The sequence below is a fragment of the Ischnura elegans genome, chromosome 12 (assembly GCF_921293095.1).
Source record: "Ischnura elegans chromosome 12, ioIscEleg1.1, whole genome shotgun sequence".
Classification (NCBI taxonomy): domain Eukaryota; kingdom Metazoa; phylum Arthropoda; class Insecta; order Odonata; family Coenagrionidae; genus Ischnura; species Ischnura elegans.
This window is the reverse complement of record NC_060257.1, coordinates 25,562,251-25,580,999: the sequence shown is the minus strand read 5'-3', so window position 1 is coordinate 25,580,999 and position 18,749 is coordinate 25,562,251. Positions and strand designations below refer to the sequence as shown.

The following is an 18,749-nucleotide window of genomic DNA, read 5'->3' as shown; positions in this document are numbered from 1 at the left end:
CTGTCTGGGAATTGCAACATTTGCGGATGTGGTGAACGGGCATCCACTCTTCACCATAAAGTTCAGTCAGTTTGCTGATGAATCTCCAATGGCAGTAACTTCCTTGCAAGGAGAAATCGGATTACTGATCGATCCTCTTACTTGGCGGTAACGGGGATCATCACTTTCATTGTTGACGGTTGCTAAAATGAGCGACACAGTGCGTGAATCGCGGACTGGCGGGCTCGAGAGTAGGGGAACCACTGCGCACGGCAATGTTGTGGGATTTAGCCTAGCACCTTTGCTCAACATTGTAGCTCATTGGGAACCTTACTTTTGGTACAACCTTCGTACGTTGTTCTCTGAGCATATCTTAACTGGGTTGTCAGAACAGCGTTTACGAATGTGCAATAACAGAGAGAGAAACACAGATAAACGTGGAAGAACATCAACAAACACTATGAAAACACCAAAGCACGCATGTAAACACTAAAAGAACACTTGTAAACGCACTCCAGCAGCGTTTTCAGCCTCCTTCATTTTCGCCAGGGTTGCCCTGGTCATTGACGGGAAATATTAAAGCACTGCAATCACATTTAGTAAAACTACCATATTGCAACCTCCCTTTTTCAGACAGGGTTGCCGTGGCCGATGTAGTGGAGGTCCCTGCAACTGAAGATGAGGAGGAGCCCACGCTGGACGCTATTCCGATTACTATTGTCCCATTACTTGTCACAGTTGTTCATTCCTGATAATCCAGAAAAGGAATTGCCCATTAAAAGATTGCATCAAACAAAACATGAAGATAGAAAAACTTTGTACTAATTTCATTCATTTTTTTCAATTTGTCATGATAATTGTATTTGGCAAATTATAGATTTCTTTGATGGAATTGACTTATTTTTGGGAGGCCATGAATCCCTTTGGGTGAGCTTGTGGTGGATGCTTGGTGGTATCATACTAACGATCATATACAATAACGTTATAATCGCGATTAACCAATAATTACTCTCCGATCAGATTAAAATTTGGAAGCAATCCACTACCCTTTCAACTCTGATACTCATTGCAAACGCAGTACACATCCTAGAGGATAAAAATGGAAAGGAAAAAGGAATGTTTGAATTGTGACTGAGGGTAATAAATATAATTGTTATTTAGATACCCAAGATGTACATTTTACTCAAAATACAATCGTATTATCCTTCTATATAAAACTTTAGGCTTACTTGATGGAATTTCAGGTTAACATTAAAAAGAAGAACTTTGTGCTTTCACATTACTATTTGGGCTTTATTAACAGGGTTTGAATTTTTGGTTTGCCCAAAATTTAAATCCAACTGTATTCCCGCCTTAGAAGTTAAGTCAACGTGGTGCCGGTGATACTCCTATTGATTGCCAAAACGTATGAAGCAATAATCCTATCTGCAAGGCAAGTAAATTTAGATGTCAAAGAGACGATGAGTGATTTTAAGCAAACATTTGGAATTATTTACGAAGGCGATTGCGGAGTCGGCCATATCATTTGGCAACGTCGCCATTGGTCGCCCTCTCCCCCCTCTTCGCTGGTCAGTCGAGGTTACGGTATTTCGGCGAGACAAGTCATCAAAGGTAAATCATCGGCCAAGGGTTACAGGCACGTAATTTGCATCACTCGTCGACATGGCTTCAATTAGGCCCTCGTTTAGGAAATTAGTAAGTTGCATTTTATTAGAAACCATTAAGTATTCCGTGCATACGTTAAACTCGTACGAGTTTCGACTTCAAGGTCTCGCATTAATTAAATTCTTTGCTTCTAGATTTTGTTAAGAAACAGACGCTCATATGCTTCAAAACCGTCTGGAAATGATGTGGTTATTCTCTCGGCGGTACGCACGCCTATGGGATCATTTTGTAGTTCCCTGTCATCTCTTCCGGCAACAAAATTAGGTGCAGTCACAATTCAGGTAAGCTGGCTTGTATGTTACTTAAATGTCTTGTCCGCCTTTTCTCTCCAATGCATTAGTTATAATTGGGAAATAAGGTCATCTAATCCCGTTATTTCGTTTCAGGCTGCGATAGAGAGGGCTGGAATTCCTAAGGAAGAAGTGAAAGAGGTCTACATGGGCAATGTTTGCCAAGCAGCTCTGGGGCAGGCACCAGCCAGGCAAGCTACGCTCTTTGCTGGTAAGTACCTACTTAGTTATTCTTCGGCATAACTTTCTTTTTGGAAAATCTTCGGTGAATGTTTTTAGAAAGGCATTGAAAAAGCGTTTCGATGATATTGTTAGGAATAGTGACGATATCACAATTCTAATCATTATATACGCGGTAGTATGAATAGCCTAAGTCTTAATAGTATTATTATCATAATCTTTGATACCTAAGTGAATCAGCAGTGAGTGTAGTTCAAACCTTAAACAAGCCACAACGGTCTATCTGATTGAATGACATGATTATTTTTTCCAATACATCAACAATTTTCTGTTTAACCATCAAGTTTAATGAACTATTTCACGCTGCGCTGTGGATATAGTGTATTCTACTTTAATATTCGGGAGTGAAGCTTAATCGATTCAGTAGAGTAATAACGTATCTTTTTCAGGACTACCTAATACTGTTCCTTGCACAACTGTGAACAAGGTCTGTGCATCTGGCATGAAAGCAATCATGCTGGCTGCACAGAACCTTATGTGTGGACAGGTGGATGTCATGATTGCTGGAGGAATGGAATCCATGTCTAATGTCCCTTTCTACATGAAGCGGGGTGCCACGAGCTATGGTGGAGTTAACTTGTTGGTGAGTTGATTGTTGAATGACTGTAAGGCCGAAATGTTACCTAAAATTGTGATTTTCTGGTGTTTGTGGGAGTTATTACGGCTGCATACCAATCAGGGAAATTAAAGAAACGTCAGGGGCAGTACCTATGTAGTGGTTGGGAAAAACTCCAGAGGTACAGCTAAGAGATGAAGATTGTGGTTGAACACAATATGTGTTGCTGCGTGAGAGTGACAAAGTTGACGAGTTATGTAGTCGTCCTGGCCATTCAGTAAGGAGTAGTGCTGTCTTGGTGATATTTCACTGCATTTCTGCTATTGCTATTACTGCTTGACCTTATTCCTCAATATACCCTGGATAAAATCATTAAACTTATGGTACTGTCCCCTGGTTTATTATTAATAACAATTCTTTCATTCTTGTGTACGTTCTTGTGATACACTGCTAAGCACGTTGTAATTTTGACTGCACCTTTGTACACGCATCAGTTTGTGCAGTTACGTGCCTCATGTAACACTGCTGTGAAGATATACACACATGACCCAAAACGTGGTGTCCAAGGGAATTGTTCAATATTTAATCTACTGCAGAAATTTCCATAAAATGTTTATAATTTTAGTGTTCTATTTCTTAATTATAGTTTCAGTGATGCATATCAGAAAAATAATGGGTTTTAGTGCTGAAATATTCTTTGCTACATTTTAACCTCCACACATTCATATTTATGGATTGCTTTGGATAAATGGGGCAGCCACTCAATTGGGAAAGTGTTATGGTCCTGATGTGTCCAAATGATTGGGAATATAATGAATTTAAATCATTGTTTTCTTGATTTTCATAGGATGGCATAGTTTTTGATGGATTGACTGATGTGTATAACAAAATACACATGGGCAACTGTGCTGAAAATACTGCCAAGAAGCTGGGAATATCGCGTGCTGATCAAGATGAGTTTGCCATGAACAGCTATAAGAGGAGTGCTCAGGCTTATGCTGATGGAGCTTTTAAGTCTGAGCTTGTGGAAGTGAAGATCCCACAGAGAAAAGGTGTGAAGTTAGTGATACTAGGAAAATCGCTTTTTAATACAGTGGAACCTCATTAAAGCGAGTACGGGCTATTGCGAGACCTCCGCCATAATGGGAGATAGCAGAGGCACCGTCAATTGACTCTATAATAAGCATGTAAAAGAATTCGTTTTTATGAGGCCCTTTTGGTGTTGGCAGTCGCCATAGCGAGAGTTTCCATTGCTGGAAAACCGTCACTCAGAGTCCCTAATCTCAGTTATTTCTTACGATCTATTAGAAATGAAATTAATAGGAGTGCACAGTCTGAAATTCATGTAGTAAACTGTTGTTTGATAAATAATTAGTTCATTTTGGTGAAAATATTGTGGCATTAACATTCGCGAATGCTTGGTCTTTTGTTCCTCGGGTGGTAGAAAGCAGTCGGCAGTATACCCACTCCCGTATAACTGTTCACAATAGGTATATTGGCTATTATTTCCTCCTCTGGTATAGTGACAATTTGCTATAGCGAGTGTTTATTTGAGCACTCTGGGGTCTCGTTTGATCGAGGTTACACTGTATTTACTTTCTACTTGAAATTTTTGTGGAAAAAGCACAGGGAAATCAGATTCTTTATCTGTAGAAAGAATGCTTGGAAAGGTAACCCCTTGTGATGTACTGACGAGTCTAGCTCATCATGAACTTTCGATGCCAAAACGCTCAATGACGAGTGTATCTCATCATCGGATTTACATAATTTTAGCACTATTTTGAGGAACAATATATACAGTGAAACCTCTATTTTACACTTTTGAATGGACCACTTACAAAAAGTGCAAAATTGAGGATATTGGAGAATAGAGTATCATTGTTTAAAGGCAGTATGGTTTGGGACCTGATAAAAACTGTGCAAAATCAGGGAAAATGTATAGTGGGGAAATGTAAAATCGAGGTTTCACTGTAATTATTTTGAAAGCTTAACAATGTTAAAACATTCACAGCATGCAATAATAATTCATATTTCATTAAATATTATGCATTGGAAGGACAAAAATGATTTTATTGGAGTAGCGGTAGCTGTGTTTAATAATCACATTTTATTTCACGGTTCTGCGATGATAAGAAAATATCATTTTGTCACCTATCATTTAAAAGAGAACCGCAGAAAAAATAAATAGAGAATAGGAGCACGATATTCAGAAAATTAGTCAAAGTGGAAGGGGTTAAATGAATACCATGATTCTCTCCCTTATGATAATTGACAGCTATTTTAAATTCTTTTTTGAGCCTCCATTCGTGGGGAAAAGGTCTGGATTCAGGATATTAAAGTTAATTTTTTCATGTAAATGATTGCTTAGATAGCATTTTTGATACTGGGTCTTTCCATGTCAAATCAACCAATATTTTGACCAAATGAAACCCACTATATGGAAGCGAGGCTTGGACGTTGGCAGCAGCAGAGAAGTCAAGAGTGGAAGCATTTGAAATGTAGTGCTACCGAAGAATGATGAAGATAAAATGGATTGACCGTGTGAGTAACCAGGAAGTGCTAAGGAGAGTAGGAGAAAAGAGAAGCCTCCTAAAAACCTTAAGCAGAAGAAGGGACAACTTAGTTGGCCACATTTTGAGGCACGATGGTCTGATGAAGACAATCGTTGAAGGACAAGTGGAAGGGAAAAAGGGCAAGGGACGGCCTCGAATGAGTTATATCGGACAGGTTATAAAGGATGTAAAAGAGAATAAATGTGTAGCTATGAAGAGATTAGCGGATAGGAGAGAGAAATGGAGAGCTGCGTCAAACCAATCTTAGGATTGTTGACTAATGATGATGATGAAACCCACTAACTCGGATTATTCATGAAACTTCCCATGGGCATACATTCTGGTATGGCTAGAGATTGTGTACAATTTTAGCCTCCAATTACCAATTGGTTATGGGCCAATTGTGAGCAAATGAAATTTGGGCGTGACCCCTGAAGTGTCGCTTCATGCAACGCATGATGATTTTTATTTTCATCCTTAACTCCATTCCTGTGTGATGAAATGTCATGATATTTTTTCTAGAGCTAAGTAGTCCATAATGGTCCCACGATTATCATTAAATATTCACTGCATGCAGTAATTCAGCTGCAAAAAAATAAAGTTTACAAAAATATCTCGCTTGCACCATTTTTCAATGTCATAATTCACAGGGAAAGGCTATGTAAATACAGACTGATGGTTCAGTTTAAAGTAATCATTAATGTATTGGCAGAGATCATGAGAAAAAAATCATGAGTCCAGTATACTTATTCTTGGTCAAGGGGTAAAAATGGCATATTTTTCAAGCACATTGAATTAGGGTGGTAGCCTATTATTTTTTTATTGCCTAAATCAAAAAATTGTTACTCCTGGAGTACATGTTTCAAACTTTAAGGTTTTTAAATGACGATATCTATTTTTTGCGATTAAATGAAAAGTGAAAATTTTCAAGCACGGAAAAAAGTGGTGGCGAAGTATGAATGCTGGGAAAAGCCCGTGTGACATCTGGCTGCTGCTGTGTGAGGCCACCTTGGTGTGAGGCTATGAGCGCCGCTACGATGCAGGCTGCTAGCAGGTAGCTGAGTACCCTGCTAGCACGTAGCACTTGGCTTAAATAAGATTAATTAATACCCTATCAATCGAAGGAAACTTTCTGACCTTAGGCAATTTTAATAGGTGATTATTAAGAGATGTTTTCCTGAGATCTATGCCTCATGCATGCATTGGTTATCTCAGACCATGTAAAACTCCTATCTACTCGTGTAGAATCTAGGTCCCTGTTACATCAGGTGGAGTGGCATTGCATGACCGCCAATCTGACCATTTTCAAATGAGGTTGATTGATCATTAACATCCGTATAAACTGGGAATTCTAAAACCAAATAATTTGTGTATTATGAATACACTAATGGTGGGTAAAGAATCGCAATCATTGCCTTTCGTTTTCTTTGATGAAGGAAACTACCCTATTTCATGATAGTAATTACTTTACTGTTACAACTTTGGCTCTTAAATTACACCAATCAGGGTCGGATCTAGGATGTGGGTGGCCCGGGGCCCTTTTTTTTGTTGGTAGTATGTGGATAGACTTTAATGAAATGATCAATTCTGAACATTTTTCAATTTTCCCTATGGATGAAAAGCAATTTAACCTAAGTGGTGATAAAAATTCTACCTAAGATTTTTGAAAATCTATTTTCCTAAATGCTCCTCTCTTCTGAATACAGTCACACTGTCCTCCCAAATTCTCTCCTGCACCCTTAATAATTTTTATGCTTCTTAATTTTTCTGGTAATATGATGCCCCCTCGATTTTATTTTGAAAACAACTGATGAATTTTAGATAAATAATCTTTAATGGGCATGTCATCTGACTTAATTATTGTTGCTAGCTCTTCTATTATCGTTAAAGCCAAGAAAAATTACATTATAGGTCTTAAGTACTTCCCATGCTTCACGAGCCTAAACTGAGGAACAGCTATTGCTTTGGTTAACATGTCGGCAACATTTCTACCAGTGGATACATATTTAACCACAATATCACCGTTTGAAACATATTCATAAATTTATTGCTGTCTAACCCTTAAGTGATCATTTCTTTGTGTAATTCTTTTCCATTCAGTCATTTCATTGGCTTGAATATTATCAGCTTAAATTGCACTGGGAGACTGAATTTCAAAACAGGTGCAAGTTTACGACTTATTATATATATTTATATAGGGGAATCAATTAATGGAATAGTTCAATCAATAAATCACTCATACAAATTGATGGTAGTGGTGAACCTAGTGACGACAATGAGTCACATTAACCACTGATACAAGATGAACCAAATGGAGTCAGAAAATCAATGAAAACCATGAATAGTATAAATGCTTTGAAATTAATGAGTGCTCATAGCCATATGAAATGTGGACTCAATATAAGTTCAATTTAGCTAATATGTTGAGCAAAATCCTTCCAATACTTAGAACAACCAGATTATGTTTGTGATGAGAAAAGGTACAGTTATTCAAATTAATGCTAGTCATTTAATGAACATAATACAAAAATTTCTATGTAAATGCATTTTATGGTGGAGCACAGACCAAATGGAAGTATATTTAGAATAAGCGAACGTGTTATTTGCTAATGACAACCTTTTTAAGAGTTGTGCACTGGTTAAAATGGTGTTACGTATAATCTCCGAATGTAGCCTAGACTTGCATCTTCTTTCGAAATTCTGAATTTGTATCTTGCTCTTTTTGGTGATTGCAGGTAAACCAGATGTTGTTGTGAATGAAGATGAGGAATATAAGAGAGTGGACTTCAATAAATTTGGGAAGCTTTCCACTGTGTTCCAGGTAAGTAGAAGCATAGTATTTTTGGAAGGTAAAACCATAAAGTGAATGAAGTAAGACTCTATGCTCTCTTGGCAAATTTTGTGTGTGAAGGCATCTTGGGCTACCCACTAAGTAAATATTTTAATTTCTTCCAAAGCCGTATTAGAAGTTAAAATGTTATGCTTTGTTTGCACATAAATAAATTGGCTTAAAAGGATGAATGTCAATTATATACTTCAAAAGCTGAATTCATGTTCATGGTATTATAATGTATAAAATTCTCTGTTTGTGTGATAACTTTACCTGCAATGATAAAGTAGCTTAAAGATTACTTTGAATCACAGTGATTTTCTATTTCCAAACATATATCATTCTTAAATATTTGAACTCTCTTTCATTATTTACTCATTCAAACTCTGGAATGGTTTACCTGAGAAAGTAAGGGCTTCCTTCATATTTTCAATGATTTAGAAGAAAATTTAAGTGGTTATGCAATTGTGAGGCACTCATTAACTTCCTCATTTCATTTATGTAGCAAAATATTGGAGTGTAAATTTATTTTTTATTGCTGTTGCTATTTTTGTTCTTAAATCAATGCTTGTAATGGACTCTAGGTCCCAGACAGTAAAAACGCCGTTATTTCAACAGAGTCTGGTGACTTTTTATTCATTTGTATATACAATTGGTTATGAATTGATAACAGAAACATTGGAAGCAGTCAAAATTCCTATCTAGTTTAAAGTCCAGGAGGCCTTCATTAAGCTTTGTGCTTTTCATTTTTGGAGTGGTTTTTTTTTTGTTGTGATTTTGATAATTTCAAAGACTGAATTCCATTTCAGAAAGAGGGTGGCACTGTTACGGCTGGTAATGCATCCACGTTGAATGATGGTGCTGCAGTTTGTGTTCTTGCCACTGCGTCTGCTGCCGAAAGGCTTGGCGTGAAGCCCCTGGCTCGTGTTGTTGGATTCCAAGATGCTGCCACAGACCCAATTGACTTCCCAATTGCTCCTGCTTTTGCTGTGCCCAAGGTGATTATTCTTTTATTTACATTTACAGCAGACACCCGATTATCCGGCTGCGGTATATCCGTGTTGCGGATTATCCGTGCATAATTTTCGCTCTTGCTCAATTTTTCCGCGATCTTTATTTTTAAAAAATCGGACGCAAAATCATTGGAATTACTGCATTAATGCTAGGATACACCGGGCTTATTATTTCCGTTAGGATCCCCTTCGTAAAATGGAAGCGATCGCACGCTAGCTGCATTCATGGGAGCACCGTGTTTCTATTTTCCAAGCCTTGGAGTGCGTGACCACGCTCTGCTATAAAGATTGCGAACCGGCAAAGAAAGCTCTCATTGAGTCTGGGAAGCATTCCAAAATAACAGAATAACTGCATTTATAATACAGTAAAACCTCTATGTAGTGTACCTCTTTACATCATAAACCTCCATACTTCATACCACCCCTACGGTCCCACCAGATTTACATGTAAATTTATAGGCAAACCTCTTTGTAGTGAACCTCTTTCTCTGGTAAAACCTCCACTTATCATACCAAGGAGATACCCCCGAGACAGCTTGACTACCTCCGCAAATAGTACCAAGACAACTAGAGACCATTAATGCAGCTGCGATTACATGCATGGAATGACATTTTCAGCGATAAATGCTTCACCCTAATTTTTTCTTATACACCCTTTAATATGCTGTAATTTTCACGTTAATCATTAGTTGTGGCCATTTTGTTCCGTATGGGAGCATACCTAATAGTTAGAGGTCCGTGAAAGTGGTTTTATTTTTTGCTAAAATTCGTTTTAAAACCATGTGATTTCGGTGTTATAGAAAATCTTGGCGGTGTTATTTTAATGCAACAATTTTCCCATGTTTATGGGCGTTTTATTATTTTATGCTACATGTTTCATGTATACTTATACTTTTATTAAGCATTTTACATAACCTTTAACACAATTTTAACTGTACAAAATTTCTGACAAAATTAAATGAAAGAAATGGTTCAACTTATACGCGCGGACTGCGCGCGGTTCAAAACATCGATTTTTATTTTGCTTGATGCTAATGGTCGTAGTTAATTTTTTTGGATGAACTTTCTAAAACGTTTAATGTAATTCAACGTAAATATCTCGAGGTAACTCAGTGATCCTTTTTTTATAATCCTACAAGAACAAAAAATTTCGACGAAAAACAGGGTCCGCCATTTTGTATCGTATCCACCACAAATAATACAAATGAGTTATGAAAGTTGCCAAGAATTAACAATAATAAACCACATAATAATATTGTAAATTTTTGTTTCTATTGAATAACTACAGAAGGTGTGGCATTAGTTTTAACATGCTGAATTTTGATAAAAATTCAATGAGGGCAATTTTTGCAAAATTTGTTCCACTTTGAGGCCAAGTAATTTGTTTAAAAAAATTGCCAATGAAAAACGGCATGCGTCAAAATTTGCACTAATGTATTGACAACATTTTTGCAAAGTTTCAATTTCCGCACTCAAAAAAATCAATTTTGAGGTTTTGTCCAGCTTTTTTCGATTTCAGCCCACTGTGCGGCGGTACGCCGCCTAAGGCGTCAAATACAGTCAGTGCTACATTGCGGCCGCTTTCTGGTGAGACGACTTTTCGCCGCCCGCCGTTCACGTCACGACGCCCTAAAATTCAGGCCGCTTTCAGACGAGACGACTCTCTGCCACGCTGCGGGCCGTGCCGTGAACGGCGGCCCGGTCCCAGCCAGCGGCCGTGTTTAAGTCAACGAAATTGTTACATTAGACCCACACTCAAGGTTTTCCTGCAACATGTTATCCAATAACGCTGTCTAATGTGGTCTAATGCGTCGCGGTGAGTCACCGGAATCACTGCTCGGCATTGACGCGTAACGGGCGCGTGAGCTTGTATTTCCGCTCTTCCGCAGCCGCGTTAAATTTCTTTCCGCACATTTTTAATTCACAATATCTAATTCTTCAGGTGAGAAAGCGCTTAATTCTAAATATTTCAGGATTGATGCATGGGAATCAAAGAGAGAGGCTGTGATAAATTGAACGGAAAATTCTGGCGGAGAAATCACTACAGTGCGCGATATTACGCGGATGCGTTATGCGCGAGACTAAACGAGCCAATTGACCTTGGAATCGTAATGAGATAGAGCAAATGAACGTCGGCAGCGTTAAACAATGGATTATGACTCATTAGATGTGATTTTTTCGCTAATCCACCTTAAATCGCAAATAATGCGAAATTTCGTTTTAATTGACCGATTTTGCGTTATTTTGTGTTATTTCGCGTTATTTCGCGATATCGCGTCTCGCGAAATTCACGGACCTCTACTAATAGTAAATAAGATAAAAGGTACCAAACTCTCCTAATCATTTTAAGTGACTGTTGAATTAAGAGAGATCACATTGTTTTCTCTCGAATCATGGTAAAAATCATGTGATAGTGCTAGCTTTCTGTAATTATTAAACAATAATTATGTATATGTTCACTAATGCATGCATGTTTGTTTAAACACATAAATATAATGGTTTAAAAGATAGTAGTGCTTTTCATTTCCGAAGGATATGAAAAAATGGTGCCTATCACTGAAACCTCTCTATAGTGAAACTCCATACATCAAATTGTCCAAATTTTGGTCCCCTCCATTATGATGTAAAGAGGTTTTACTGTAATATATTGTTTGTTTTAGGTAAATTATGAGCATTGCAAGACATTTAAGTGACAGTTTGGGTTACCCGTTTTTTCTGATTATTCGTGCCGTCTCTCACCATCATTAGCCCAAATAATCGGGAATGTACTGTATCTTGAATAAATATCACTCCCTTATGATTGGAGTAAAGCTTCTCAGTTACAAATTTTTGAAAATTTGTATACATATGTGTAAAAATCATGTCAGAAAATGTTTGCTCAATCCTAGGGGTAATGTTCTCAAAGGCATGTCATAATAATGATTGCTCCAGGAAAGTACAGTAAAGTCATAATTTTAAATTCATTGATTTTATATTTTCCAGGGTTTTACTGTTTTTCTATTGCCATAAGTTATTATTTCTTTTGATTTTTCCTCACAAGGATTTACTGTGTTATCGTAATAGGCAAGAACATTTTAAAAAATTTTAAGTCACTTTTCCGAGCAAAATTAGCTTTATTATATAATATGTGCTAATTAATCAAGTAAGAAGCAGTTTCAAGGTATGGTAAACTGTTGAGTTGAGAGTTTGCACCTCTTGTCTTTTTAAGACCTCCTTTCATCCACACACCAGTTGTATTACAAGATGTGTTGGAAGTTTATGGCTTCATTTCCTCCTCCTCTAGGCCAGTTAGTGGAATAAATAAGTAATAAATTCACTATTAACCTTGGAAATGTTTACTATGCCCTCAATTCAATGAGGGCATTTATTGAAAAAAGTATGAAAACTAGGTTGGTTAAGAGAATTATTAGTTTAATAGGGTTTGGTCAATTTTGATACAGTGTAAAATTTCCTGATGCACTTATTATTCCTTAAAATTACTTTTTTTTTGTGTTTGCTCTTCAAAGAATGATGAAGATAAAATGGATTGACCGTGTGAGTAACCATGAAGTGCTAAGGAGAGTAGGAGAAAAGAGAAGCCTCCTAGAAACATTAAGCAGAAGAAGGGACAACTTAGTTGGCCACATTTTGAGGCACGATGGTCTGATGAAGACAATCGTTGAAGGACAAGTGGAAGGGAAAAAGGGCAAGGGATGGCCCCGAATGAGTTATATCGGACAGGTTATAAAGGATGTAATAGAGAATAAATATGTAGCTATGAAGAGATTAGCGGATAGGAGAGAGAAATGGAGAGCTGCGTCAAACCAATCTTAGGATTGTTGACTAATGATGATGCTCTTCATCTCACTTTTGTTTTCCATATACAGTTAGTCCTCGTTTAACGTCACTTACGGTTCCTGAAAAATGTGACGATAAACAAAATGACGTTAATCGAAGCATAATATCCAATAAGAAACAATATAAAAAGTGCATATCGGCTCCTAGACCTCACAATTTCTGCGTGAAAAAAATGTTAGCGTATCATGTCTGGAGCATTTTTTACGGTGGGAATGCTAAACTATTGCATAAAGACGAGTTCCTGTCTTCATCGACGACAATAGCAGCACTGACGTAAATCCTTCTCCATTTTTGTATCTTCCCGCATTTGCTTTTCGGCTTCGCTATGGTGGTCGCCCGGGCAAGCGTCGCCTGGGTATCATCATCGCTGAAACATCATCGCAGTTACAGGAACCAAAATTATTGTGAACACGGCGAAAAAAGTGACGACAAAAACTGAGAGTTCTACACAGAAAAATTCCTTGAAATCACTTTTTAGGTTCCTGAAAACCATTATGTCAAGTAAAACCTTGCGCACCTACCTAAGAATTCATTTTTCAGAAATTTTGCTAAAACCGTAATCGAAATTAACAATAAACACACCGTTTTACACTTCGTTTAGACTGACTGTAGTACTGCCCACAAAACGAACAACCTGCAACGCCCGCCGCTTCCCATTTTTTTCTCGCGCGAAATTTAAAAGCCCTGGCGTTATCGCGAAGCGAAGGTGCGATAAACGAATGACCGTCTCAAAATTTTCGTGACGTTATCGTGAAATGACGTTAAACGGGGTGACGTAGAACGAGGACTCACTGTATTTAGTTTGGAGATGATGAACTGTGTCATCTCTATTCCCATTTGCTTTTTTATTTAGGTGGGTTTGTAAGTTCCTATTCCATGTGGAAGTGATATTGGCTCTATGTATTGATTTATTCTTTTTTCTTACTCCTATTTCAGTTGCTTGAACGATGTGGAGTGAAGAAGGAAGATGTGGCTCTCTGGGAAATCAATGAGGCTTTCAGTGTTGTGGTGCTTGCAAACCAGAAAATGATGGATGTTGACCCAAACAAGGTCAATGTGCATGGTGGTGCCGTGAGTTTGGGGCATCCCATTGGGTAAGAGATTACGACTCTTTTTATTCGTAATTTTTCCAAGGGTGATCTCTCCTCTGAAAAATATTGAATGTCAGAGAAAATAGTAAAAGTGTGGGAGAAATTATCTTGTTGTGTAAGTTGAATGATGATATTTCCTCAATCTCTTATGCCTAGTTAAATTTGATCATTTGAACGTACGATCTGGAACATGGATTGACATGGTGGTGTTCAAATTTTGGAATTAATTTTTACAGATGATTTTCATAATTTTTTTAGGTCTGAATATTTATTATCTATAAGAAGCATATTGGATCAAAATTATTTAACTAAAGAGGATGGAAGTTGCAAAGCCAGCGTGGAAGAGTTTAAAGAAATTTCAGCTTGATATTGATATATATCTTTGTTTTCCTTATCCTCGTATGAATACATAGGGTATAATAAAGTATATAGGGTGGATAAAAATTTTGTCATGAAATTTTAACCCTGGTTAGTTGAGGCCAATGGGAATCAAAATTACCAATGATGTTTATGTTGAAAACGCACCATTATTAGACTTTAAAATGCAGCTACATCTACTTACTACAAACAGCTAATGACTTTCGCCTTCCAAATCTTTTGCCTGCTGGAGATTGCCATTTATCCAAGGCATCCGGCTACTGGGAAAACTCACGGCCAATCGGAGTACTTGGCTCAAAGTTTCTGTAATTTAAAAACGGTGTGATTTTGGCCTAAACATCAATAATAATTTCGGGTCCTACTGGTATCTGCTATCCAGGGCTATAATTTTATGACGAAACTTTTCTCCTCTCTGGATATACCCGAGTTTGAAGCATTAGAGTTAAATGACAACTTTCCAGATTTCAAGATCTTTTACCTGTACATATTTACATTTTACCTTTGCGTCTACAAGTAGATCTTGTTTTATTGTGCTTTGAGTGTTGGCAGTAACAATGCTATTTTCCTTTTTTTAAGATACAACACTACATACTCTTGTACCTTAATGTTCTGCATGGACAATACTATTGATGTCAGAACATATAAACTACCCTCTGAGAAATTAAAAAAAAATAAAAGGTGGCCTTTTTTAGTGATAAATTGTTCAATAATGACTAATTTTTATTGTTTAAACAAGTCCTAATTGTTTATTATTGTTTCAAATGACTTTCAAGTTATGTCAGAATGTGCATAAATGAATTTTCTTCAAAATGAAACAATGACCACTGCTGTATGGGCCATGGCTCCTTAGTAATCAGAATTTATTTGATTTTTCATTTTTTACTCATGAGGCCTGACTTTGCAATGTTCAAAGGATGGTAACTTTATGGTTCAGTTCTGAGCTGAGATAAAGTTATCATTATCCATCATACGTATACTGCTTTCATATATGTATGTAACTTTCAGAGAAATCTGTGATTGTCACCTGTCATGATTTTGCTCTATCTGCCTGATTTGAGTTGAAATGGCCCAGTAGTTTTGGAGTTTTTTGAAAGAATCTAGTTCTCCTGTTCAGAATTCTCATGTTCATGTGCTTATTATTATCACCATAGGATGTCTGGCGCTCGCATCACATTGCATCTGGTTCACGCGTTGAAGCCTGGTCAGTATGGTTGTGCATCCATTTGCAACGGTGGTGGTGGTGCATCCTCAATCCTTATTCAAAAACTGTGAGTAATGGAATCTCAAGTGGACTCGTGAAAGGAAGCTGGAAAGATTTTATTAGGAAGCTGGAAAGATTAAAAGATTCTCATCCAAACCATTTCCAATGTAATTCCATGTTGCTGGTAAATATTTTTATATTTTATCTCAAAGTGGAGAAATGTGATTGTTATCCTTGTCAATTATATTTTTATAGAAACCAAATTGTATCATAAATGTTGAGTGTAAATACAAGAAAAGAAGCCATGACGTACCTATGTTATGATATACCTAATTATGTTGGCAACTTTTGTCTAGAATATTGCTCAAATACTTTTATTTTGCTCTGAACCAATTTTATCGTCCATCTTTATATACCTGATGAACCAGTGCAAATTAAAATATTCCATTGAATGTTTCTTTCTTGTTTTTTTATGCTCCTGAATATATTTTTTGTGGCATTCATCCGAACTTCAGTTTTTCACTTCAATTGCTGGCTATTCTAACATTATGTATAACTTCATGGTTTGCAAGTGAATATAATTAAGGCAACTACATATAAAATGTACAAATGGTAAAAGAGGCTTAATAAATGTATTGACCCATACTAATCATATCACAGCCTAAAATATCTGTAATTGTATAAATTTTGATGCTTATTATAACATAGATTTTTAGAACAATAATTAATTGTTGGGGTTGCTCAGAATTATATGTACGTTGGGAAGTGATAAGTTTTTCTGGGACCTTTTTGGGCTAAATATTCTTGAAGCGTGAGGTTTTTAATGCTTCAATGAATGTTTAGCAATGCATTTTTTTTGAGACCAAGTACATGCATATTAATTTACATGATTTATCTATTTTTAGTCCTTTTGAAAGTGTTGGTATTGCTATAATTTCCATTGACCGAATTTTTTAAATTTGAAACTTGATTTTGTTACTCAATTTGATGAATTTTTAGTTTTTCGTTGAAAACTATATCCAGAGGTAGCTTAAAGGGAGTATTTGTATGTTGTTCTGGATGGTGAAAGTACATCAGGTTCAAAGCAAATTTCAATGGTAAATTTGAATGTCAGTGATTAACTAAGCAAAAAACTCTGGTCCATTCACCTCTACTTTTTAAAGAAGTTTGTTGAGATACATCCAATGGAAATGTGGGCATTTAGTTTTTGCTCTTCCTTTTTCCTTAGAGTATGTAGAATTTCATCATTTCATGGTCTTTAAAACTCATGATATGTACCTCTTAATATTGAACCAAATTCTCCTCCCCAGTTATTCTTTTGCCAGATAAATTGAAGTAGGCCGAGTTTTAGAAACTTGATGTTTTGTTTACCTGCGTATTAAACGTCAAGGTAGAGGATGTCCATAAGTAGAAAAAATTATTGAGCTCACATGAAAAGGAATGGAAATAGCAGGAAAAATATGAATTTTGAAGACTTCATGGTTTATGCTCTGTTTTAGTTGTCTGTAGGTGTATTTATTATTTTCAGAAAGAGGTGCATGTTATTTCTTTGCATTGGTGGTTGCTCTGGGTTGAGATTTGTAGAAGAGCCTCATCATTACATTAGTTCTTCCATAATTTTACCTTACCGATTGATGCCAAGGCATTTCTTGTATCTCATTTGATAATTTTTCTGCATTTCGAATCACTTGGTGTTTTGGAATATAATTTATCAATATGCCTTGACATGTTGCAAGCAGTATGCTAAACAAAATCTGGGATCATTGTCTTATATAAGAATCATATGTGTGTGCACCTGAAATAAATGTAACAATGTTTCAGCCCATGGAAAACAAATGTGTGTAATTATCCATGAGATTTAAAAAATAACGAGTGAAACATAGTTAATTAATTATTACCAATTCCGTTTGTTAACCTGCAAGTGCTTCGTAAAAAAATGATGAAAGGTAATATTTGGGTAGGCATCAAAGGTAGCAGAAGTATTTTTATCAAAATGATGAGTTATTATTGGGCTCCTTTGACATTAAAGATCTAGGTTATTTTTACCTGTAGGTTCATTTTTGTGTGTTTATTGGAGTTTGCTGTCTTACTTACTCTAATCCCAGTTTCTCTCTACTCTTCCTGAATTTTCGGCAGGGGGAAGAATGATGGCAATGTAATAGAATCCCCTCCTACCCTCACTCTATTTACCAAGTACCCATGCCCTTTGTGCGATGAATTGAAGGCTTCCCTGGAACCGTTTAAGGGAAGGTTTAAGTTAGTTGAAGTGGACATTGAAGCTAGTGGGAATGAGAGATGGAAAAAGTTATACAGGTATGAAATACCAGTGCTCTTTCTCGATGGACATTTTCTCTGCAAACATTATTTGGATCCAGTTCTTCTTGAAATCAGGTTAAGGGAGATTGAGAGTTCTGTATGAAACGTCAAGATTACCTCAATGTTTCATATTTAATGTTTGGAAAGGAAATTGCTTAGCTTTTCTACAAAACACACACTTTATTGCCGACTAGTTTCGGTTACACTGTACCATTATCAAGACTTGATAATGGTACAGTGTAACCGAAACTAGTCGGCAATAAAGTGTGTGTTTTGTAGAAAAGCTAAGCAATTTCCTTTCCAAACATTAAATATGGAATTCTACAAAGTGAAGGCCTCAACAATTGAGTTCATCGTTTCATATTTATATTAACCTGTTCTAAGGTTTGTGATGTACATACTATGTATTTTCAACTAGTGTGTGTATTGTTGTCCTGAAGTTTATTTTTTAATTAGATAATTGTGTGTCAAATCTAAAAGCCAAAGGTTTGATGGGATCTGTTATCCATGATTTCATCAAATCAGGTTCTCTTCAACATAGGGTCAATAGAACTAGCTATAATTTGTTAATTCCTAAGCCATCCCTACTGAAAGTAATGACGTGCTGAATCTATAATCAGTTTCTTTGGTAGAAAGTGATTGAATTTTAGAGAATATTTGAACCTAACCCCATCTCCATTTTTAATATGTATTGGATCAAATAATGTGAAGGAGCTGACTACTGTTAGTGTCTGTTTATTATGCTTAGATTTTAAGGTGTGTCATTTTTAAGTACTGTTTTAATACACTTGAAAAGATATT

At 36.5% G+C, this 18,749-nt stretch overlaps 1 protein-coding gene across 1 annotated transcript; it reads left to right on the top strand.

The window, feature by feature from the left end:
• The first annotated feature begins 1,530 nt into the window (after positions 1 to 1,530).
• Positions 1,531 to 16,084, top strand: LOC124169018 (acetyl-CoA acetyltransferase, mitochondrial). The gene is made up of 9 exons (XM_046547480.1): positions 1,531 to 1,674; positions 1,779 to 1,925; positions 2,031 to 2,145; positions 2,564 to 2,757; positions 3,578 to 3,782; positions 8,018 to 8,103; positions 8,922 to 9,110; positions 13,899 to 14,056; positions 15,583 to 16,084. The coding sequence occupies exons 1-9, from the start codon at positions 1,642 to 1,644 to the stop codon at positions 15,701 to 15,703; spliced, it is 1,248 nt and encodes a 415-aa protein (XP_046403436.1). The 5' UTR covers positions 1,531 to 1,641; the 3' UTR covers positions 15,704 to 16,084.
• Positions 16,085 to 18,749: the final 2,665 nt, after the last annotated feature.

Coding starts and splice junctions, on each gene's coding strand:
- LOC124169018 (XM_046547480.1), top strand. CDS start 1,642: ATGGCTTCAATTAGGCCCTCGTTTAGGAAATTA. Junction 1,926..2,030: donor TAGGTGCAGTCACAATTCAG/GTAAGCTGGCTT, acceptor ATTTCGTTTCAG/GCTGCGATAGAGAGGGCTGG. Junction 2,146..2,563: donor GCAAGCTACGCTCTTTGCTG/GTAAGTACCTAC, acceptor TATCTTTTTCAG/GACTACCTAATACTGTTCCT.